We start from the raw sequence: 25,304 nt of genomic DNA on the forward strand, positions 1-25,304 counted from the left end.
TTTTATAGGCAGAACTTGCATTACCTGTTCTCTGACTTACCAAATTTGGTAACGATTACCCTAGTCAATTTCGCCTATCTACCTTCCATATTAGGAAACGAATATTAAGAAAGCACTAACTATACGGTACGGAACCCTAAAAACATAATTTTCTATTCTGTTAGGATCTAGATCCTAACAGAATAGAAAATTATGTTTTTAGAAAATTATGCTTATATAATATAATATTATATGAGACTGTTTGACTTTTTTATTTGGATCATTAGTTATGATGAAATGCGTTTGCGGTGCGTGCCTTAGCCAACGCATTCGATAATCTGCAGATCGTGCGTGTTGAACCAACGCAATGCCTGCAATGTATCCTACAATAATATATGATTTGATGATACATTGGAGTAATTTATCAAAAGATAAGCATAGAAAGATTGAGAATCTAATTCTAATTGATACTGCATCGCTTTCGTTCATACAATCAGCGAATCGAAATTATGTCAGTGGTACAAGGATTTTTATAGGTTTTTAGTTCGGTAAGCTTTTTATTCCATTCCAACTAGTAGGTAGGTATTATAAATGCGAAAATATATCTGTATTTCTGTTCCCTCGTCATACATAGCTCATGGGATAGTTTGTATGGCGAAAATATTGTTATTTCAACCCTAGGCGCCTAGGTATAAACGTGTTGCTGGGCAAATAAATAAAAACTAGCTATTTGACCGAGCTTTGCTCGGTATTCGATAAAACACGAATAAAATGACATTTTCTAAAAGTGATTCCTAGCTAGATCGATTTATCGCCCCCGAAACTCCCTATAAGTATACTAAATTTCATGAAAATCGTTATAGCCGATTCCGAGATTCCAATTATATATATTATATATAAGTACAAGAATTGCTCGTTTAAAGATAATATAAGATACATAACGTTTTAAAAATAAATTTTGTCACAATAAAAATAAAATATTCCCTATTTATGTTATGTCACTTATTATGTGTAATTCTGTATCATAAGCCCCATAAGATACGTGTTTTAGTGTAACGACTTCCGAAGTCATTTAAGCATTGTGTACCTACTAGCACCATTAGTGTTACCTGCGTCTACCCAAGTTTTCTCTAGAGAGAATAGCATTGTTTGCATAATGCATTTATGGCGCTGCCATGCTGATAATACAACTTCCTACAAGTTTGCTAGGAAGGCCTGAAGGTAAGTTAAAATAAGATTGAAGTAGGTCTTAGTTAGGTACTTTGTAAGTAATCTTAAAGTAACACTTCTTAAGCATCTTTGCATCTAATAATAATATTAATATAATAATAATATCTATGGACGCTTCACACCACGTCAGTCTGGCCTCGTGCTAAGTACCTGATGGACTTGTGTTACGGGTAGGTACCAGACAACGGAAATATTATATTTATTACTTTTATACCAATTTTATACTATACATTTATTTAAGATTTTTTTACATGATACACGTATTTAATACACATCCATGACCCAGGAACTTTGAAAACTTTTTGTTCCCTCGGCGGGATTCGAACCTGCGACCCCCGGCCCGGCTTGATTATTAAGGTACTCTAATTGAGACTTAACACTGTCCCACTGCTGGGTAAGGGCCTCGTCCGTCTTCCAATCTTCTCGATTCTACCTCTTTCCATCCTCAACCTACGTTTAAATATAACTAAAAAATTTTTTTTTTTAGTAAAATGATTTTTTTATTGCCTGGTATCATCTCGACCGTAAGCACGACAGGGTTAAATCCGCAAAAGTATTCGCATCATCACTTTCACCGCAAGTCCGCGCCCACGTATGACATAATATGACCCTCATATTGCTCGTCTGCCAAAACCGGCATCTCATAAATCTCACATACTCTCTTTCACATGAAACACGGTAGACAAATTGGCGGCATTCCTTTTGTGGTTCCTTCTGAACAAAATGTGATCGACACTCGCTACAGTGTTTATATGAGTACGAATTTTACGAACTACAACTTTATAGAAGTGTGCAATCTACATCAATATAACTGAAAGACGTCCGCAATTCCGTTGCGCTAAAAATCGTTTATCACGCGGGAACCGTACATTTTTTCGGGATAACAGTATCCATTGTTTGTTTCTCGGGTTTTGTTGCACCAGAGGCGTGGTTAAAGTTAAAGTTAACTAACTTTAACCTTAATTTTGACCGGAGAAATTGACAGATAACAGCTGGTCCAACATGGTTATAAATGAACGTGGGCGGGGGCGCTGCTGGTAAAGGAGAACTGTCAAAAATGGCGTTTTTGTATGATGACAGCGTTAGTTTCTTTTTTCGCCACGTGCATTTAAAACCTTGTCGAGCTCTATGGTTATGGTTAAATATGGCGTCTTGATGGCGTCCATTTTTAACTTTAACCAAAGATTTGACATTTTGCATTATAGTTAACGTTATAGATACAGTTAGTTGGTGCAACCCAACCTTTAAGTATCGCCATAATAAATTTCAACAAAATCGGTTCAGCGGTTCAGGCGTGAAAAGGTATTAGTAGATAACAGACAGACAGAAAAACAGACACACTTTCGCATTTATATTATTAGTATGGATGTTAATACCTATAAGATAACATATCTTTAAGAGTAAACTGTAAAAGATTTTTTGCATCGAACAGGTTCCGAAACTACTGTACTGATTTTTAACTTTGGCACAAATGTAGATTGTAGAGTAAACCAGGACCAGGGGAAAGTACTATATTCGGTGATTTTTTTTACGGTTACCATGAAACTTAAATTTTAAACTCTTATTAAATCACAAACCACGAAGAATTTTCGGCTTTAATTGCGGGGTATATTATGCTTGGTTACCGTAAGTTTTTTAAAGAATAGATTAGCGGGAAACATCTAGTTTGTACATAGAATCAGGTGCTTAATGAAAAAATCGTTCGTTCACAAGTTGATTGGATTCCACGTTTCTAAAATTACATAACTTCCGCACGCAGTTGATCGATACTAACGCAAATCAAAACTAAAAGATTTTATGTTCGGAGATATCTTTTATTAGGCGAAGATTATATTCAAAATCAATCTAACAAATTGCTGTAGTTTTCGACGTCTATTATTTTGATACGATTTATTGTGTTTCAATCGTTAAAGTTCTCGTTACGTAAGGCGCTACTACCAGTTAAAATTGACCTTTACTATATGCGGTCAGGCGTACTACCTAAAAGACCTACATGACCAAAGCAGAGTGAAATCTAGTTTGCAATGGGTACCGAAAGCCTAAAGTACTGGAACTTCATAGCTGTCCTTTGGTAGTGAGTTTGTGACCCTTTTGATTTATGATGACTCCAGGTATCTTGACCCCTTTTTGGGAAATTACCAAAATGAAGTCTCTCCGTTTATAGAATAAAGAACTGAAAATCGAACACTTGATTGAAAAAAAGAAGGAAGTGGAAGTCGGTTAAATAGTGGTCCAATTTTCAAGCCTTAGGACTAAAACAAACAGTCATATTATGCTACGGCCACACAGACCAAATTTTTTGTAAATCCTGCAAGGTATTGCTAAAAATTAAGTAAGTAAGTAAGGTATGCACAAAATGTAAAATACTGTACCTAGATTACGCTGTCCATTCCGACAGATCGTGGGCAAAAATTTGTTAAATGTTACTTAAATGCAACTTCAACAATACGTACAAATTATGTCCTCGTAATGTCATACAAGTCATACAACCTCATACAATACAGTTACATAATACTACGATGGATTTTCTAGTGCTAAACCAATCGTACCTAATAATTTGATAGACGTTTGGGATTCAATGAGCAGAATGGAGCATGATTAGTGCCGTGACCCTGTCTTTGCAAAATATATTGAATGATAATTAAAAATTAATTTGCCAATTCTATTAGGTATTAAACAATCTAACTTTGGTTACATAATATGCGTAATTATTTAACATATTAGACTTGCCATGTCGAGGCAAAAACTATGGTGAAATAAATGACCCAGTTAGGAACCATTCTGACATTTCAGGCACACAATAAACGTAGATGGGCTAAGAGTTACTGCTGCTGCTTACTTTATACTGAGCAAAATATATGTAATTGCCGGAGCTATTCGTCATTTAGTCCATAAAAGAGATCCCAAGCTTACAAGTTACAATGAGTTACATAATATTACATTAACATTAACACTAGAGACATGGCCCAAAATCTAGGTAATCCCTATATTTCATTTCGACACTGGTTTTATTTATTCTTTATGTACAATTTTCTAAAACTAGCTTAAAATATACCATACATTAATACAATACATAGGTGTGCTTATCTCTAGAAGAGATCTCTGCCAGCGGACCTACAACAAGACATTGAGAAAAGTAGAGGCTTTAAGTAGGTAGGTATCATATATTTTATGACCCTTCCTACCCAAAATTCCTGACCTCTCCTGAATGTCAGGCTTGCCCATTGTCAGCAGTGCACCGTACGCACCGCTTAGTACACGAATGCGCCGGGTTTCATATCTAATAAAATATACTTTAAAGAGGTATAACGAAGTTAGTCGACTAACATAATGCAGATCTATCAACGCACAGCCCTTCCACTGGCTCAAAGGCGTCTAGTCACTTGTCAGTCAGTTTTGATGAAATTTGGCATGCAGGTATAATATTATGTTGTGACGTAGGCATCCGCTAAGAAAGGATTTTGATAAATTCCACCCCTAAGGTTTTAAATTAGGGGATGAAAGATTGTATATAATAATACTTCTTAACGCGAGCGAAGCCGCGCTCAAAAGCTAGTAATTTCATACAAGGAATTCTAAAATGCGGCGCGTTCGGCGCGTGTGTGCTGATAAATGTGCGATCACCTCTAATCGCGACTGGCATAAGGTATAACAAGTAAAATCATTGACACGTTCAGTTTCTACATAATGTTCTGGAATGCGCCCCGAGCGACCACGGGCATTGCGTCAGCGTTGCCTCGACGCAGCGCTGCCGTTTGACGCATAGCCGGCCACACGGGCGCTGCGTCATCGCAGCGTTATTACGAAGCAGTCTGGGTTCATTCAGACCGCAACGCGATTTATATGGACAAGATTCGCAAGACGTCTCACGCAATTGAAATCTGTCAAATCCATACAAATTTATGCCGCGCCGCGCCTTACCTCGCCTCGTCACGTTGCGGTCTGAATTGACCCTTAACGTTAACATCTTGGTTATTACTTATTAGTTATTTGTATGCAAAACAACGCAACGGCAGCGTTGCGTCGACACAACGCTGACGCAACGCTGACGCAACGCGCCGTGTGGACTAGGCTCTAACTCGGAGAGATGTTCCGTGCAATCATGTCATTATAACCATGCATCATACTTCAAAGTAATAATATAATGGGATTCCAAACTGATACTGTAATTGAAATAAATCGATTTTGAACGTATTGTTATTACTTATTGGAAGATTTAAATGTCATGAATGATGAGTTGCTTTAAACTAAGATAAAATCCCTTACTAATAAACGTTGTATAAGCTTTGAATAGTTATACAGTGTTTTGTTCCTGTCACACAAGTGACATTTTAATTGGATTGAAGAAGACAAAACACTGTATAACTATTCAAAGCTTATACAGCGTTTATTAGTAAGGAGGAAAATGTACTAGCTAATTAAGTAACATAATATTAACGTGTCGAATGTAGTGTCTAAGTATAGGTATGCTTATAATATATTTATATTTTGTCTAGTACATTAAGAAAAGTGGTCTGAAGCATAATAAAAACCAGAGTGAGAGTAGAATTCTCTATTACAATGCCATAAAATTATTTGAAATGATTTTCAAAGACACAGTTTAAAAAAATCGTGCACGCAACTTTTCACGCTCTTTTTGGTAATGCACCATAGAATCTCTGCCTTTAGAGTTTTTTATTCTGTATCTTTTGACTATTACCAAACACAGACAGCCTCGGGCTTAATCTGATACTGTGCTACAATAATTACATTGTTGTTTTTAAATCCCCAGGCAAATATTAAGTAACGTTACAACTTACAGAATAAGCTACGGCATTTGTCTATCTCTTCCGTTATAAAATAACAATTAGAGAAACAGAGGTTTTATTTATTTATCAAGAGGACAAGGAATATTTTTTGTATGTCGCCAGCTTTTGGCATAGCACACATAAAAAAAAAAACATTTTGGAGATAATTTATTTGTTGTTTTTTTTTTATTAAATAAGGGGGCAAACGAGCAAACGGGTCACCTGATGGTAAGCTACTACCGTCGCCCATGGACACTCGTAACATCAGAAGAGCTGCAGGTGCGTTGCGTTGTTATTGCTGCTCTTTTTCAAATCTATTCTATTCTAAACTATAAAATCAGTATACTATCTTAATAGCTAGTATTAAGATGGCAAAAGTATTAGTTATTATAATTATAAAATTTTCATAATGTGAATATTATTATGTTTGTTTATTGTGTTAAAATTATGTATGTTGCAGCATTGCAAAAAAATTAACCTTGTCCTAATAAACACCATATTTGCGAATTGAGATGCATTTGTATTCACATACAAATTAATTTTAATATATTATTTAACACTTTATTGCTTATAATATATTTTATGATAACTAAATTAATAGCCACTATTAGGTAATGGATTACCATAAATATAATTTAAACATAATTTGTTTATTCAGTTTCACAGAAAAACATATTTATTAAACATACTAATATTTCAAATTGCGAAAGTGAATTTGTCTGTCAACACTTCAGAACATGTGGAAACTACTGTTCCTGTGCGAATAACATTTTTTGCGCGAACGAATATCTAGTCATAGACCTTAATACGTAGTATATTTAGTACAATGACCAGTATCCAGATTCTAACCTAGGTCCCACGAAGGTAAGAGTCACGATTTGTACTTGAGCTTTCGCTTTCTAGGGTCAAGCTTTTATTCCGAACTCATCATTAACCAAGCTTTCGTAGGTTTTCAATTGAACCTAATCAACTATTGGATTTGAAATAATAATAAAAGTTTACTTTAGATTAGGTACGGCCGTTTTTCAATACCGCTGTTTTTGAAAACCTCTAGCCGGAATGTAAAACAGCGGATTATACGATCCGGCTGCCTTGCATTATAATAACTAGTGATAACTGTAATAACTAAAACTGCTACGTGTGTATATGCCGTAGCTTTGTTTGAATAAAATATGAAAGGTAAAGGAGGACAGTTTACTTAATAAGATCCTACCACATTAACAGGAAGTGAATAATTATTATAATATATAATATTTATACTCGTATATCTTAATAACTTTACAATGCTTTTGGGCGCGTGGCTAAAATCAGAAGTTACGGCGCCTTGTATAGTGTTAGTAAAGGGGCATTATATAAGGCGGTGATACTTTCGTTGTGTCATATAAGTACTAAGTACCATTTTCCATGTGGCCAAAAAATGACACATTTTGACAGGCATCGCCATCCTTATCAGTCTATCACCCTCCTCTGCTAAACTTACAATCGCTAACCATCCCGATCATGGGCAGCCCTCATTTTCTTTAAATCGTCGCTACATCGACGTCCTACGCTATTTTCGGTATTCGAAGTCTCTGCTCCATCGAATTGTTTGTCTTTGTGTAGACACTAGACAATAGACATGGCCTACATCTTCTGGATATTTAGTCTATGATAGTATTATTTCTCTCTGTCGAATTACATCTTCACTTATCCGTCAGAGGAGAAGAGGCTAGTTCTTCGCATCCATGCTATCCAAGTGCTACCCCCTAGTCAAAATGCATTAGCCAGTTTCGATGCTAAATCCCAGAAGTCACATCGAACTTTACTATCAAAACTGGCTAGATGAATTTTGTCTACGAACTTATGGGCAACTCACCAAGTAGCCATTTTGAAAAGATAAATAATACTTAGCACTCAGAAAGGTCTATAGCGACGATTTACAGTTATGGTGCCTAATTTTTAACAGGTTGTGCAAAAACCTTGCATAACTTTTGAGGCTGAAAAGAAGATGGCCGTTTAAACGGAATCATTGACGTCATGTATAGGACCAGCGGATGTTATTTAACAAATAATTGCTTTCGATTAATTAATTCATTTCAAAATGTGCATAATCGTGAATGAAATCGTACCAAAGATGAGTAATTTGTTGTAATTTATGAAGATTTATGCAGACCACCATCTATTACAGGGTTGGTGACTAGTTATGAATCTCTACAGTTTGAAATTAGAATAAAAATTTTAGTTTTGCAATCACAACCGTCCTATTAAATTGGGGTTAAGCGATATCCCTCAAAAACTTATTTGCACTCCAGGCGTCCCGGCAGAAGTGAAAACAAAACAGCAGGTGCAGGTTTCAATCAAGTCACATGTTCCGACGTAAGTTTAACATTTTTATCCCAAAAAATGTGACACGCCGCTAAAACGTTTTTTACGTTTAAAAAGAATAAGAATGTAATGTTAAAGACGACGGTTTAAATTCACAAAGGCTCATCGAAGCGACGACAAACAACTAAGTAAATCAATATTACTTAATATTCTATTCTAGTTCTTACAGCATCCTTTGAGATTACTGAACATTGAAAAGCCCATTCGTCTACTACCGCGCAGTTTTATAAAAAAACTAGCTGTCCCGGTGAACTTCGTGTCACTTTAAAACCTTCCCTGGACTTCAATGAATATTTTCAGACTAAAATCAGCCCAATCCGTTCAGCCGTTTTCGAGTTTTAGCGCGACTAACACAATTGAAAATCCATTTTTATATATATAGATATTCAGTTGTTTTTAAGACTGTAAATATTCAGGCGTTTCGAGCACATAATTATGCAGGTGTAACAAAACTAAGTAATAATACTTCAGGGTATGCATGAGTCCCCTATAGAGTTCGCTGTGAAAGTAGCAGCTCTGAAAAAGTAAGCTTTTTTTACCTTTGCATGGAAAAATTCATGATGGGCTTACCCATACAAATCGCAAAAAAATGTTGGTCTTTCAGCGCTGCTACTTTCACAATTGACTCTATATAAGGAACACATACACACCCTAAAGTATTATCACTCAGTTTTGTTACACGTAAAAGTCGTAGATATTTTGCCCGTTTCTAACACACTTTTTAGTAACTATGTATATTTTTTTTTTTATTATAAAATTGGGGCCGTCTATGGACTGTTCGTCCATATCCTTTTTTTGTTATTTTATTATTTAGATTTTTCGCACCAAGGATAATTGAAATAATATTATAAATTTTAATTAATTGTGGTCCATCACGCCATGGACACTTTTAACTATGAATTATTGAAATCTTCTTTACGAACATTTGATTATGACTTGATGATGCGTTATTTAATTAATTAGTGATGGTTACCTAAACTGTAATGAACGTGGGACGGTGAAAGCTTGTTTTTGACAAAACTTCCCACGGAAAATGCATTTCATTCCATTGCATTGTTCATTTTGAGTTAGAGAATGAGCTTTAGTTTTGAATACGGTAGATAATCTGCTACCAATTTATAAAATTATTTTTCTCGGTTTCGATACGATATAATAATATATTAAAAAACATTATAAAAACAATTAGTATGACCAGTAGCGACCACGGCCGACCTCTGTGGCTCAGTTGGTGGCGCGTTGGTAGCGCAAGCCGGGGGTCGCGGGTTCAAATCCCGCCAACGGAACAAAAAGTTTTCAATGTTCCTGGGTCTTGGATGTGTATTAAATATATGTGTGATATAATAAAAATCTTAAATATTATATGTATAATATTAAAGTATTACATATATTTCCGTTGTCTGGTACCCGTAACACAAGTCCTTCAGGTACTTAGCACAGGGCCAGACTGACGTGGTGTTTTTTTTAAAATGAAATAAGTGAAATAAGGGTGCAAACGAACAAACAGGTCATCTGATGGAAAGCAACTTCCGTTGCCCATGGACACTCGCAACATCAGAAGAGCTGCAGGTGCGTTGCCGGCCTTTTAAGAGGGAATAGGGTAATAGAGTAGGGAAGGGAAGGGAATAGGGGAGGGTAGGGAAGGGAATAGGGGAGGGGAGGATAGGGAAGGGAATAGGGTAAGGGGATGGGTATTCTTTCCCACGTGTAAACTTCCAATTGGAAAGCCATGCTTCGGCACGAATGGGCCGGCTCGACCGAGAAATACCACGTTCTCACAGAAAACCGGCGTGAAATAGCGCTGGCGCTGTGTTTCGCCGAGTGAGTGAGTTTACCGGAAGCCCAATCCCCACCGTGGACGGTGTGAAGATGAATAAAAAAAATCCAGTTATTCCAGTAGTAATCCAGCGATTGGAATAATGTAAAGTGGCCAAAATATTATGATAGCGCACTGTCTTTGTTAAAACTGAAGTCATTTAATAGTTTATTTACAAGCATTTACGCACACACATTATTTTTCGTTGCCGTATGGACGTTTGGACGTTTGGCGGTAGGATAGATTGACTCACAAAATAATTCAAAAACGGGCATGATGGTCATACACTTTCATTATAATAATTATTCGGTCTAAGTTTAAAACTAAATGAGAACAAGGCTTTCATAATATTTCAAAGAAGTTGGTTACAATTATCGATAAAAAGACTTTAATATAATAACTTATAAGCTTAAAACACCGTATGAGGTAGATAAACAATAATTAAAATGTTGTAAAACCTAACATAGAATATGAAAATGTGTTTATTTCAATCATTAAGCCTCTATTTTACGGTTCCGTTGTTAAATCGTTTCTCACCTAAACTTAGCTCGTAATCATCATTAGTATAACGTTTGATATTTCAAGCACGTAATATTAAGCCAAATATACACTAGTGATTACAGATAAAGAGCAAAAACTCCGTTGTGCCAATATTCGTTTATCGCATACGTTCCCGCGCGCGCGCGGTTCCGTATTTTTTTTTTGGGGAAAAAAGAATCCTATGTCCTTTGTGAAGAGGACAGAGATACAGATGGACAAACAGACAGATACACTTTCGGATTTATAATATTAAGTAAAGGACATACATAGCATGGGTCGAATGTCGACATCATTTTATCGAACGCTTAGGTAGGTCAGTACTCAGTACTCAGTTCCATACTTTTTGATCGGCGATTCTATAAAGAGACGTATTGGCTATGGGCTCGGCATTGCCACGATTAAGGTGCACTTGGACATTATTATAACCCTCTTTAATAGGCATGATGACCATTTTTTTCTTATCGGTAATTGAAAGACACTTAAAAAATAGAAACATCGTGAAAGAATGACTCTGATAGCTTAAAAATTCACCAAGATATGACAATTCAAATATCTCATTAAAAAGACCTGCCCGAAACGCTCCGTACAAAGTGCTACGAAAGTATGACGTCAGTCTTTCGTAGTTTGTACGCATCGGGAGACAACTTTGATCGAGTTGTATACAAATATTAAGAAATTTAATTGAAAAAAAACTTGAATATCCAACTTTGAAGGCGCATAACAAAAAAAAAATACAAATGCTATCAAGCTGAAATTTTGGGAACACTTATTTTTTACCGTGATTTCTTTATTTTATTAACAAAATTTGCTAATCTTTGACCTTGTCATCATCCCTATTGTAAAGACTTTAGTCTTAAATATGATATAATATGACACATACATAATATACAGTATATGATTATCAGAAATCTGAAATTAAAAGAAGTTTGCGCTATCGTGCTAGATATTTTAATATTATTAATATTTATTTACAATGAGAATTTCATAAAATTCATCATAATATTTATTTATGCATGTGCATCTAAAGTATTCTAAAGGTAGTTCAAGGTGTCACTGTTCTCATTTGTCAAGAATTCTAGTAATTTGTCAAAGATTTTAAAATGTTATGAAATGCATACTATATCGTGTTAAAATATTTTGTAATCACAACAGACAGAATAAGAGATTATCAAGTTAAAGCTACACTTAGAAACTATAGCATATTGAAATAGAAATTGTGTAGTCGAAACTGACAAGATATAAATTATATCTTCATTGGTAATACCTTATATTTATGGGCCTAACAAAATTTTAACATAAATAACACAACTATGTAGACACAATATATATGTCGCAGCCGACTGGTTTAAATAGCCGGTCAATCAAACAGCTAGCCCTTTGACTGAACAACGCCATTCAATCACACGGCTATACGTCGTTTAGCCGACTTGTTGAGTACAACGTTCAACACTACAGCTAGACGACGTTGAGCCAACTGGTTTGTTTTTGTTTTGGCGGGGGGCTGCGCTCCCCGAGCCCCCCTTTTATTTGACGGCGGTCGCTGGCTGCTGCCTGAGCACGCTCGCTGCGCTCGCTCGGCTCCCTCTGTGTTGTGGTCTAAGTTCTAACCTAACCTAACCAACTTTTGTACTTTCTGGATTGTGTTTGTTTTTGATTTGACGGTGCCCCCCGAACCCCCCTTTCAGAGGCGGCTGCGTCCATCCATTTCATAATCCCATAATTTCTCCTTGAATATTTGTTGAAATTTTAATTCACTCGTATGTGCCTCCATAATATTTGTCTCTTTAATAACACTTGTAACTTTTACTAACTACTTTTTTTCCGAAAAACAACCACAAATACCAACAAACACCTGCTAGTTGACGCCATATTGTAAATAAAACGCACCTAGCGCCGCAGCGGTGCGCGCTGAACTACTTCAATTAGACGGCGGCTTTTGAATCAGCTGTAGTGTTGAACGTTTTGAGCGACTAAAAAATTCAATATAAAAGCTAGCTGTTTGATTGAAAGGCTATTTAAACCAGTCGGCTGCGACATATACACAACACAATATATACAAAATAATTTTAAAAATGGTTAAATCCGTGTTAAATTGTTATTAACCCTCGTTTCTCACACCTATGATAATTAAAATAACGAGACTGGCTTAATATTTAATACAAATTTTATTTTATATATTATTATGAACTTCATAATAATATTAAATATATAAAATAAAATTTGTATTAAATATTAAGCCAGTCTCGTTATTTTTTAACAACAAAATTTACTTCATACTCGTAATATGAAGTAAATTTTGTTGTTTTAGATGAAGATTAATTAATATTATGAAGTTTTGTGACGATGATTTGCCTTGATTTGCCTTTTAGACCATGTATTATTATATTAATTAGTTTTCTTTTTGTTTAGTGCGGCTAAAAATAATCGAAACCCGTTGTTGCTGCAAAATGTGGGCTGTGTTAAGAATGTGATACAAAAGGAGCCAACCAAAGAAAAGCTATTACCTAATCCATTCTCATTAGGTAGGAAACTGCAGATCTGCGATCATCTCAGTGATTTTATCTAATTGGGCTAACGACATAAGACGTGAGTGGTTACACACTTTATAAATGACTTAATAATACATGTTAAATGCAATAATAATAGCTAAGTGCGTACCTGCAAGTTACAAATTGCTATGAAAAATTACAACATTTTTTAAGGTACTCTACAAGTTCTACAACACGACGTGTCTACGTTTCATGGAGTGATAGCGGGTTTACACTATTGCAATCCAGTGGTCCGATCCAGTGCTGGAAAGGATCATTGGATTGGAAAAATGATCACTATTTTTTATTTATTTTATTTTACAATTTATGTACACAAATGAAGTGAACAAACCAGCTTAAAACCAAAAATATGTTTTGAACAAAGGAACATCTTATTCCAAAAACGGAATGTCTTCTAGAATACTATATTGGAATAAACCAGAAGAGTGTGCATTAGTACTTAATACTTGAATTGAGAAGTTTTTTTATCAAAGCCTCGGACTGTCATTTAAGAAATTCCTACACCGAATTACTCACATCGTCAATCATCCTTCCTATTGGTGTATGAGAATAAAGAGTTCTCATACATACTGGGTTCTATAAACATAATCTTCCTTACCTGGAAGTTAAAAATTCTTTGGTTAAAAACTCTCTACCTTTACTGAAACCGGGAAACATAATATATATCGTAGTATTGCGAAAATGTACAAAGCCATACTGTTTTGCGTATCTGAGCGACGATTTTATCTGCTCTACTTGCTAACGTGTTTAATCTGTTCATCAGCACACATGATCATAGACAATAGTCTATGGCATTATCTGTGGCATAGACAATAACGCATTCGAATTAGGAACAGCGTGACAAAATCTAACTAGGTCTATTATGAGACGAATTATCTTCAAGTGTAACGAATCAACTTTTCTCTTCTTGTTCGCACGGTGATGAAACAGTATTGTCACAATAGACATAACTACCAGTAGTTCGACTGCAAAGAAACGGACAGGTTTCAATATCTGTCAAATTCGTCGGGTTTCACTAGGATTATGAACGGAATGTGCCTCGCGCTGGCTGATATAATTTATTTTTAAATATTTAAAATAAAGATTTCAAAATTGGATTCTGACAATTTTAATCGCATGTGCCAAAACACAAACAACAATACGACCAAAGAGGAACACGTCCAGCGAATATGTCATAGTTTTAAATTCGTAGGTAACAATTTAATAACCCTAGACGATTTTCGTCATAATACGTCAAATTTAAAAATTTCAACATCAGTTCTAAGTCGGCATACTCTATCATTCTGTTTACTCTGGTATTGTAGTTAAATAGACATTTGGAATTAGGTGTTACTACTTTGAAGTTCTCTACAATGTAAATTTTAAAGCATAATACCAACTTGCAAAAAAAAAGAGGTGGTTTTAGTCATGGGTTGACTGACGGTCAATCACACATACCCCCAGGGTGCCTCTTTTACTGAGGCACATCCCCGACCCTAAACCCACGCCACGCCAAAAAGGTCACCTTTGACTACTTAGCTACATAATGGTTCAAATATTAAACTACCTACCGACAGTCAAAGCTACACTTTTTATCCGACTTCAACGACTTTCAGGAAGGAAAATGATTTTACCAGCCTATGTATTAAATAAAATGGCTAGGAAAATTGCCATATAACAGGGCAGCGATCAAAGACGAAATAAACGTAATATTTTATCGTACAAGTTTATACTTGTACGATAAGTAAGTATTCCAAAATTGTCGAGGAGAAGAAACTTCCTATTATGTATAATCGTGATTTGCTGATATTATGAAACGAAAGACCTGTCTGTCCGTCCATCCGTTTGATACGTAGTCACGTTTAACCATAATAATAATTTAAACATGAACTTAATGAGTATTTAGACCGCACTTACCTAGATTTAACATACTCGGTTTATATAATCTAAATAAAGTATAGTATAGGTAATTCTACCAATTTAAATGTGAGGTCTTATTATTATTTTTTTTATGAAAGAAGGGGGCAAACGAGCAAACGGGTCACCTGATGGAAAGCAACTTCCGTCGCCCATGGACACTCGCAGCATCAGAAGAGCTGCAGGTGCGTTGCCGGCCTTTTAAGAGGGAATAGGGTAATAGGGGAGGGTAGGGATGGGAAAGGAAGGGAATAGGGGAGTATAGGGAAGGGAATTGGGCCTCCGGTAAACTCACTCACTCGGCGAAACACAGCGCAAGCGCTGTTTCACGCCGGTTTTCTGTGAGAACGTGGTATTTCTCCGGTCGAGCCGCGCAATAAAAAATAAGTAAGCCGGATTTAGTCGGATTTTTTTTACATTTAAATTAGAATGAATTTAAACTGAGTATACAAGACGAACTGTTAAGCAAGCATAGCTTGTATGTTTCTTATATGTGGTTTACATCAATAAAATTCTAGAAATCCTTATTTTATAGAGAATCGAGGTCTCAAGAGGTTAATGATGGTTACATAATACATAGATCGTCAGATCGTCTTGTTTTTACTTTAATAGTTTCATAACAGAAGGATTAAAAATTACACAACACTCGTAATTATTTTATTAGGTAGGTTAATTAAGTGGAAAAATTATGCAGAAGCCTGTTTGTTACAGGCAGAACCTAACTTTGAAACCTACCAGATGAATACTAAGTATAGTGTTGTGGCAATGTGTCGAATGAATATCGATTTACAGAAATATAAAAAAAACTAGGCCTTTACATCCGTTGTGGATGATTTATGATGTATTTTCAGAGCGAAGTAATCACTCCTCAAATACTGTAGTGCCTGGGAGAAGATTTTTAAACGGCATTCTCGCAACATAGTCAGCCTAGTCCAGAGGAAAGAACTATAGTCGATTCGTCTGGGACCAACTATGTGCGGGCTTCTTCAGGATGTTTTCCTTCACCGTATCATGAGTGTCCGTATTTAAATTTATTTAAACGTGGGAGAGCCATGCTTCGGCTCGAATGGGCTGGCTCGACCGGAGAAATACCACGTTCTCACAGAAAACCGGCGCGAAACAGCGCTTGCGCTGTGTTTCGCCGTGTGAGTGAGTTTACCGGAGGCCCAATCCCCTACCCTATTCCCTTCCCTACCCTCCCCTATTCCCTTCCCTTCCCATCCCTACCCTCCCCTATTACCCTATTCCCTCTTAAAAGGCCGGCAATGCACCTGCAGCTCTTCTGATGCTGCGAGTGTCCATGGGCGACGGAAGTTGCTTCCCATCAGGTGACCCGTTTGCTCGTTTGCCCCCTTATTTCATGAAAAAAAAATTGTGTACTTGAGATCAGAAAATGTCTCATTGATCTCTACGAGTGCGAACCATTAGGCCACGAACGCTCCCACAGAAATATAATAATATTATGTATTTTAATATTCTGCATAATATGATTTGTGCTTTATTGAAATTTATGTTTATGTAGGATATATATATACGTCTTTCACACTCTTTTTATATTTATAGTTACAAAAATCCTTATAGTATCTAAAACAAACCTATTAGTTATATAGTTTAAAATATTACAAACAAAACTACCCCAATATTTATTTAATCAATTACCATCAATAGTGTTCTCGTTAAAGTTTAAAAGTTTACTAGTTAGGTATTATATTGCTTAGGTTATTCAAAACACATAAACTTGTTTTGGATGAAAAATTAACTATCGATGCATAATATGCATCCGATATGTCACCACTCTAGTGTGTAAATGACTTGTAATCACAAGTGATTATATTTGCATTTCATCGCATACATGAATGTGAGATGGTTCATTTGCCTATAATTTCACTATGATTGCGGTCGCAGCCAGCCATTATATGCAAATTCTTCGAATAAATTGTCTCCGATTTGAAATATATAAATATATTTATTTGTATCATGAAGATTGATTGCGTATTTCGATGTGTTTCCTTTTTATCAGTAAAGAGTTTTTAAAGTTAAAACTTTTTGAAACATTTCTTTGTTAAAAAACCTGCGTGAAACAAACTCTTTGACTAAGGTCGTTTTGTTAAAAACCGAATAACTAGGAAATAATAAAAAGGCACATAATCTGCCATAAATCAAGCAAATAAGATTCGATAATTATAACAATAACCCGGTTATATTTTGTGCCATTAAGAACAGAGATTAACGTTTTTGTGAGTATTCTCATCTATCGACAGTAGGTCGTGAGAATGGAACATCACTACGTAATGTTTACATTTCATTACTAGAATGTTACAAACATTTCAAATACTTGTAAGTTACAAGTGAGCAAAGCAAGGAAGGTATTGCTTTTGACTTTCTCAATATTTTTCTAGGGCCCTTAGCCAACACCCGTGTAACACTATGAGATTCAAGAGATTACTTTTCTGAATATCCAGAATAAAAAAAAAATATTTCACTTATAATATAGAATGCGTTAGAGATCAAATACATAGTTTACTATAATAATACAATAATGTCAATAGGAATCCCGATTACATACTCGTACATAATTTATGGAGCTTATAAGTGATATTATAGTTTCTAATCAGTAATTTCTTTGGTAAGGATTAAAAACATATTAATGTAATTTTTACGCTAATTTATTTTAAATACGCAAATGTTATTTAAATATACGACCATGTGCAAATCACATTGTTTACTAATTAATAGCCTTATGAGAATAGCTTTAATTTAAATTACAATGTAATATTATAATAATCGAGATCTAAATTAAAAGTGTTTAAAATATATGGCATACCAAATTTTTGTTGTAAGCTTAGAAAGTAATATTTTGAAATGCAATGAATATTATTAAATATTCATATAAGCAAGCAAGGGAGGGAAGCTGACAAATTCAAACTCTCAATCGGTAAAATTTTGTTCCAGTAAAATTGCCTTGAATTTTTAAGATTATAAACTGGCTGCGCCAGAAAGAGGGTCATCATTTTGTAAAAGCAAAATCAAATCAAATCATCTTTATTTCGATCGTCATAGACCCATATTACAAATACCTTAAAGCTAACATACATGTTTAAAGTATATGTATGTAAACGGTCCTTTAAGGGGGCGAGTAACCCTAAAATGTCGATTTTATAATTCATTTTTATACTTGAAAATAAGTCCCGAATTGTTTCATTTTCTAAAATTAGATACTACATTATATTTCCGAGAATTCGATCTGAGCAAAAACACGATATCTTAAAATTTTCTCGATAGAAAAAAATCACAACGATGCATCTAATTTTCACTAATTTTTCATTTATTGTCGTAACCGTGCATTGAACTAAGTTAATATTTTAACACATTGTATAAAATTCTATCATTGAGAGCTCGACCTAGCGGATTTTTAAAATGTTGCATATTTATCGAGTTATTGAGAAAAAACTAATTTGGCGATGAATCCGCGTCGTTCTTTTTCACCTGGCATATGAAAGACGGGCGTGAGTGTGAAGAGAGAAGGAAGATGTTTGATTTTTGGGGTTAGTCGCCCTCTTAAGTGTGTCTTTGATCATGACATCTGTGTAAATATTTTTATTGGTTGAAATTGTAGGAGTTGTTTCTTTAGTGCACTACAGAGTCCAAGCAGGCGCGGTCGCAGCCTGAAATTTGGGGGGGGGGGGGGGTTCACCCACTACACTAATATATATATTTTTTTATCTGCGCCCTCGGACGGTTCTGGGTTGACAGCTGTCTAAGGTCGGACGCAGTGGTGGTTAGGGGATAGCTAGCCTTTTATCATTTGGCAAGATTTTGAGATTTTTCAATTTGACCTTAGATTTTGGGGGGGGGGGGAGTCATATCCCCTGTGACCCCCCCCTTCGGACCGCGCCTGAGTCCAAGCGCCTAAGCTAGAGAAGTGTAAAGTCGATGATTGTCCATTACCAACTTCAATTGTACTATCAGAGTAGTTGATTCATAGTTGGCGGACCTACGTAAGTTGGTGGCGTTATGTCAAACTCAGCCGACAGATCACGACTTATATTGCATTGACATAACCCAACCAAATGACCTAGGCCCATCATCTGCCTATGAATTTCTTCGATGGTTCAAGCTAAGGACACCATAAGATATACACAAACATAATAATTTTTGTTGCAATTATTGTTATTCATTAATTCATCCTACTACTATTGGAACTTTAGTTATCTGACATCGAAATAGTAGGTTTTAATAAATGATCGTAAGCATAACGAGCCACAGACCATAGTACAATTACACCGAAGTGAAAACAGGAACGAACACAATGAAAAGCAACAATCAAGTCCATATCTGTTAAATCTGCGATACTCGGTAGCACTTTATGCTGACATTGTTGTATTAACTGTCGTATTGTTGGTGTTAATATCAATTAGGTGTTCATCATCATCATCGGGTGTAACAAAACTAAGTGATAATACTTTAGGGTGTGTTCATGTTCCTTGTAGAGAGTTAACTGTGAAAGTAGCAGCGCTGAAAGACCTTTTTTTCACTTTTGTTTGGGCAAGCGCCCCAGCGTCACGAGTTTTCCCATACAAAAGTGAAAAAAATGATCTTTAAGCGCTGCTACTTTCACAGTGAACTCTCTACATGGAACATGTAAACACACTAAAGTATAATCACTTAGTTTTGTTTCACCCTGTTTACTTAAGAGGATACAACAGCGGCTAGAGAAATGAAAAAAAAGTACGTGTAATATCTATAGCTGTCTCTCTTACCTCAAGCCTATACCGCAGAACGCGATAGAGACAACTGCAGAAAATCCAGAAAATCAACGATTCGTTGTCCCCTGATTCCTTCTCCAAAACTTAACCGATTTAAGTACTTTTTTCATTAAAGATTAAAAAAAGGCTTGAGCTGTGTTCCAATGTTTTGCTTTTTTTGTATAATCTAGCCAAATCTGTTTTCTGGACGTTTGAACACAGTGGAAAATCTGGCATTTTTTTTGGGTTTTTGAACGTTCATATCTTATTTAATAATTAAATTATGAAAAAAAAGAAAACATAGGGACATTGTATTAGTGGCCGTAGATATTCAGGAAAAAAAAATATAACTCTACTAGCATTATCCAGGAAGGAAACAGGGGACAACGTTTGTATGGAAAAAAGGGCGGTGTGGAATCCTCTTAACACTTGGGTTGATGTTTATAAGTTTTCTTAGGTCTTATTTAATTCGTCTTAATATTTTTTGACAGGTTGCGCATTCTTCTTTAATTTCTTATTCCGAAAATAATTTTGTTGGTAGTCTCAAAGGAGAATCCTCGAGCTCTGGTATCATCAGCTTAAAACTGGACTAGGGAGACAACGAGGTGCTCTACAATTATGGTTAATGTTACAACAACAAACAGAGATACACTACACGACTAACTTAGTTAGAAACTAGGAACTGTTCCAAAGATTCCGTACCTATTCTAACATGTTTCCTAGACATTAGACAATGCACGTTTTTCCTATCAGAACCGTGGTTTATCCAGTTTGGAGTCCACTTTAAACTTAGCAGATTTGTCTACCGATGTCGTGCTCTTGAAACAAGAAAAAAAAGGCTCGAAATATAGCTCGATGATGCCTTTTTTAAGTGTCACGCGAGTTAAAATTCTTTCCATTCGAAGTTATAGTTTCACTTCAGGTACAAAATATACACCCCGAAAAAAGTGATCACTAAAGTTAAAATTAATGAGAATTTTAACAAAAATTCCATACATCTGTCAAACCCTACATTAAACTAAAGTTAAGTTATCACCAAACGTCTCTGACCAAGGGCCTGTCCACATCACCACGTCACGACGTCGTCAACATGGAACGGTGCGGTTACGTGGCACGGTACGTTGACGTGACGTGTAAATTTACGTCAAGGTAACGTAAAAATGCACGTCTTTTTTCTTCTCTTTCTCCATTTTTAACAACAGCAAAAGCAGAATACGTATTGTGCGGTCCACATCTAGATCAGTAGTGAAGAATGTAGCAGTTTTACAAGGCATGGCGACGTACAATGTTGCTATATCGTGACGTGCATTTTACGTTAACGTAAATTTGCACGTAACGTCAACGTACCGTGCCACGTTACTGTACCATTCCACGTTGAAAACGTCGTGACGTGGAGATGTGGACAGGCCACAAAGTCAGGACAGTAAGAGGACAGTAAGCCTCACTTAAAGCTAAGGCTTTAAGTGAGGCTTACTGAATCGTGAGTTAATATGAATATACCCTTATATACATAATATCGATACCACGTTTCCTTGTTAAGTCTAAATTGCAGCCAAATCATCGTGAAATGGCAGCCTCTTTCAACAGCATCCGAACTTTGCTCTGCATAATGCACTTTCTCCCATACTGTTATGTAGCGTGTACACAGTAGTGATGGGTGCTTTATGCTGATATACAGAGAATGTGTATAATATTTTTAACTGACACCGCGAATATTAGTATGTGAAACTACTGGTAGATGTTATCAGGCATTCGCATTTTATATCATTAAGTTTGAGAGTGCCTTCTATTATCTCTTCACGCTTCAAGTTAGTATGGTACCGACCGACATTGGTAACACAGAATTTTAGTGGCCCGGGAAGGTGCTTTTCATCAAAGCAAAAAGTACCAACATGATAGACTAACTTGTGCGCGATGGATGCTGAGACATCACAGCAAAAATGTTGTTAGGTACTAATTACCTTACAACCATTTCAAAATCAAAATTGTATTATTTCTGAATAAATTTAAAATAAATGTTTTCACAATGTCCTACATGGTGCCCACCACCGGTTCGGGAACTAACCCGGCGAGCAGAACCGGCGTAAGAAACTAGCACGAGGCTCATTTTTTTCCATCTTTTTTTAAAATAAAGTTTACAATTTTGTAACTTTTATAATTACATACATTTATAATGCAATTAACATTATTATTGTTAACAATACGTGCTCTGTGGTAGAATTTTAAACAGAGAAGTGCACAATTACAGATGCGCTGCGCATCCACAAGAGATCACATCACGGCTCGCACGCACCTTATGTCACGAGGAAAGTGCAACTGAGAGAAAACTGTGACATAACATATACATAAACATATGTTTCGGTTGGAAGCTTTTGTTTGAGAACAGTGCCGACTCTACAATTTAAATTTAACATCAATGCAGCTTTGTTTCACCTTAGATTCAGTCCGTTTCAGGTTTTCATGAAAATATGTCACCTCAGGGCTGAACAGAACAAGAAACGTAATTACGTTTGTTTTAATTGCGAAAATTGGGGTACAACATGCGAATGTGGAAATAGTTGGGTGTAGAAAATGCGCAAAAATTTTCGTAGCTGTTTTCACTGAATGAGTACTTAAATTCGTAGTATTGTATTCGTAGATTTATTTAATTGTATTACTACTTCTAATTTATTACCGAAATATTTGTTTGATATTAAATGTTACGTAAATAATTACTATTTATTTATACGATTTATTGTATACTTAATATTAAAAAAAATCTTTTTCTACGTGCCCGTAAATTCACTGTACCAGCGGTGTCAAAATAAATAATAGTAATTTTTAATAATGAAGTATAATTACAAAAATATTATTATTTATTTTGGGAAGACTTAATAGCCATTATAATATTTATCAAGTAGCTTCAAAACGTCCATAACAAAATATAACAGCTAATTAATGCAACCTCTTTTTTATTTATTCCTAATATTTCCATTTACTAAACTCACTAATCACCCACTAGGCTCACAAATAAAAAAATGAACTCACTGCTCGCATCGTGGACACAATCACAAGTCACTAGACACTGGCGACGTCGTTGCTAGTCCGGAGGTAACTGACGCGAGCTGCTGGCTGCTGGGTGCAGGCAAGTCGCTGGCATATTGCGATATCCTGAGCTTATCCTAACAGAGAGCATTGTTTTGCTAACGACGAATTTCATGCCTTGCCTCTTTTTGTTGGAGGATTGGTCGATCCTAAGTAATCTCAAACGTTTTTAGGAAAAAATGTATATTGTATGTAGATGCAAACAATACTGAGTTTTAAAATATGCGTTTAACTTTTTGTGACAACTTTTTGATGCTTATCAAAAGCAGCAAGTTATTTATCCTATGTCTAAATAGACAAGACAATATTACGCTTAAGAAATTAAAATACCCACCATTCTTTCTCTTCTAAAACATTGTTTTCTTTATGATCATTTATCACTAATATTAATATCGATCACTACAAGTAAAATATATTAATTTTGAATATTTCACCTTTAGAAGTATCAAAATATTTTTAGATATTGAACACAAATAACTTTTCAAAGTTACGTAAGAAATACCTTTATCTCAGTATGATAAAAAATATGGTGTTGAAGAATTAGGAATTGACAAACCGTTAAAATTACAAAAATAACTGAGACTTAAATGGTCGATTAATCTTCATAGGCAGGTTTTAATTAAAGTTTGGGCCCATTGGGTTATAGTTAGGTTCGAATTGAGCTTTACGTAGTGTAAGGTTCCGTATACTTACATAATTATTATAAAGATCACACGCGTCTTACATAAAATCTGACGGTTTCTGCAAACAAGCATGTTTTTTGCTGTACATTAATGAAATAATATATAAAATGCGAATATATTTTTTTATCTTAATTGATTTATAGGCAGATTGAAAGACCTACGCAATTTGGTCATGCTATGACAAGTCCAGCTGATGACAACTAATATTGGCATGACATAACCCAACCAAATAATCTGGCTCTACCATCTACTCTAAATTGATTACTCTGATGGTACAAATTAACCTGAAATTAAAAAAAATAGGAAAGTATATCTAAATAATTTACATAGTATGTTATCTAAGTATTAAAATTCCAATACTGAATCTCTTCAAAAATTTCACACCTATTCCATTGCTTAATAATTAAAAAAATACCAATATAATTAAAACTTTTATTGATTCTTAATTGAAAATTCGACTGACTGTTCTTCTTAATTAAGTTTAACCTTTCAACTTTCGACGCGGCACCATAGAAGATAGTTTTGATTGATTACGAGTCAACATCCGAAGTTATTATCACAACAATCTATACAACGAGTGTTTGTCTGCGTCGTTGAATCTCGAGACCAAACGACGTGATGAAATTGCGCTATTATTATGCACTATTATCACCATAATAATGTTATTAAGCAGGCATTCACAACAGTTCCCACAACGCAAGAGACTGCGCGTAAATTCGACAAGAGTTGATGAGCGTTGATGGTTTCAATTAATTTGACGGAACCCTGTTTTAGAAACTGTTTTTCTCCAAACACATGTTTTACTATATTAGGGCATACAATAAATAACTTTTTATCTAGTGCAAACTCTGCATTTATTAGTCTATATTCGTGTTTTTATGAATTGCCAGGTTTAGAGGGTTAACTGGCATAAGATTATGATTAAAAGTGATAAGTTATCACCAATGCACTCCTACTTATACTGGTTACTAGCTGACTACGCCTGTATTTAACCTACGTATGTGCACGAATCCTATTGAAAATACCATAACCCTTGTAGAGTTATAGTATTTTTAATAGGATTAAAGATACATGTAATCATTTTGAAGTATAAGAATTGATAATACTATTATTATCAATATCACTCTTGAGACCAAAACACAAATTTCCGCTGCGAAGACTTTTCGTTACCTATGAAATCTCCCAAGCATAATACATAGAAATCAGATTTGCTATGCCCATTTTAGTGTTCGCGCGAGGTCGCGTGTAAGCGCTATATCGGATACGGCGGTATAGTGCGGGTCAAAGAGACCGGTCTCACACACTTTCTTTTCCGTAACTCATCCACTTGTAATACGTATTGACAAAACATTTATGTAATGTTCAATGACGATCTTGTGGGTGTAAAAAATTATTGCCTCGTTGAACGCGTGAATTTGGTATTTGTGCTTATTTTCAATGTTACTTTTTTTGTAAATGGCATGAGTGGTAGGATGAACGTAAATAGGATTTACTCCTTATGAATAGGACTTTGAGACATTTTTTAACTATTTTTTTGAGGTTATATTGTTTTGCGTGTTCACGAAATTTCATATTGAATTCGTAGAATTTTTATGCCAGGTTCCCTAAAATATTTTTTTCATCCAATTACTATC

The 25,304-nt window shown here is 35.3% G+C and overlaps 2 protein-coding genes across 3 annotated transcripts in view; both read right to left on the bottom strand.

Annotated features, from left to right (window-relative positions):
* The window catches only part of LOC121727452 (coiled-coil domain-containing protein 12), a 26,263-nt gene extending 15,607 nt beyond the window's left edge, over positions 1 to 10,656 (bottom strand). The window contains exon 1 of the mRNA XM_042115322.1: positions 10,646 to 10,656. The gene's annotated coding sequence lies outside the window, so the exon portion shown is untranslated. The remainder of the gene's footprint in view (positions 1 to 10,645) is intronic.
* Positions 1 to 22,995, bottom strand: part of LOC121727449 (protein PIEZO homolog) — a 25,816-nt gene extending 2,821 nt beyond the window's left edge. For both annotated transcript variants that reach the window (XR_006035675.1, XM_042115315.1), the window contains exon 1: positions 22,931 to 22,995. Coding sequence is in view for 1 of the 2 variants with exons in the window: in XM_042115315.1 (XP_041971249.1) it covers positions 22,931 to 22,939 (9 nt within the window). In the remaining variant the exon portion in view is untranslated. The remainder of the gene's footprint in view (positions 1 to 22,930) is intronic.
* Positions 22,996 to 25,304: the final 2,309 nt, after the last annotated feature.

Source organism: Aricia agestis, chromosome 5, assembly GCF_905147365.1.
Source record: "Aricia agestis chromosome 5, ilAriAges1.1, whole genome shotgun sequence".
NCBI lineage: Eukaryota > Metazoa > Arthropoda > Insecta > Lepidoptera > Lycaenidae > Aricia > Aricia agestis.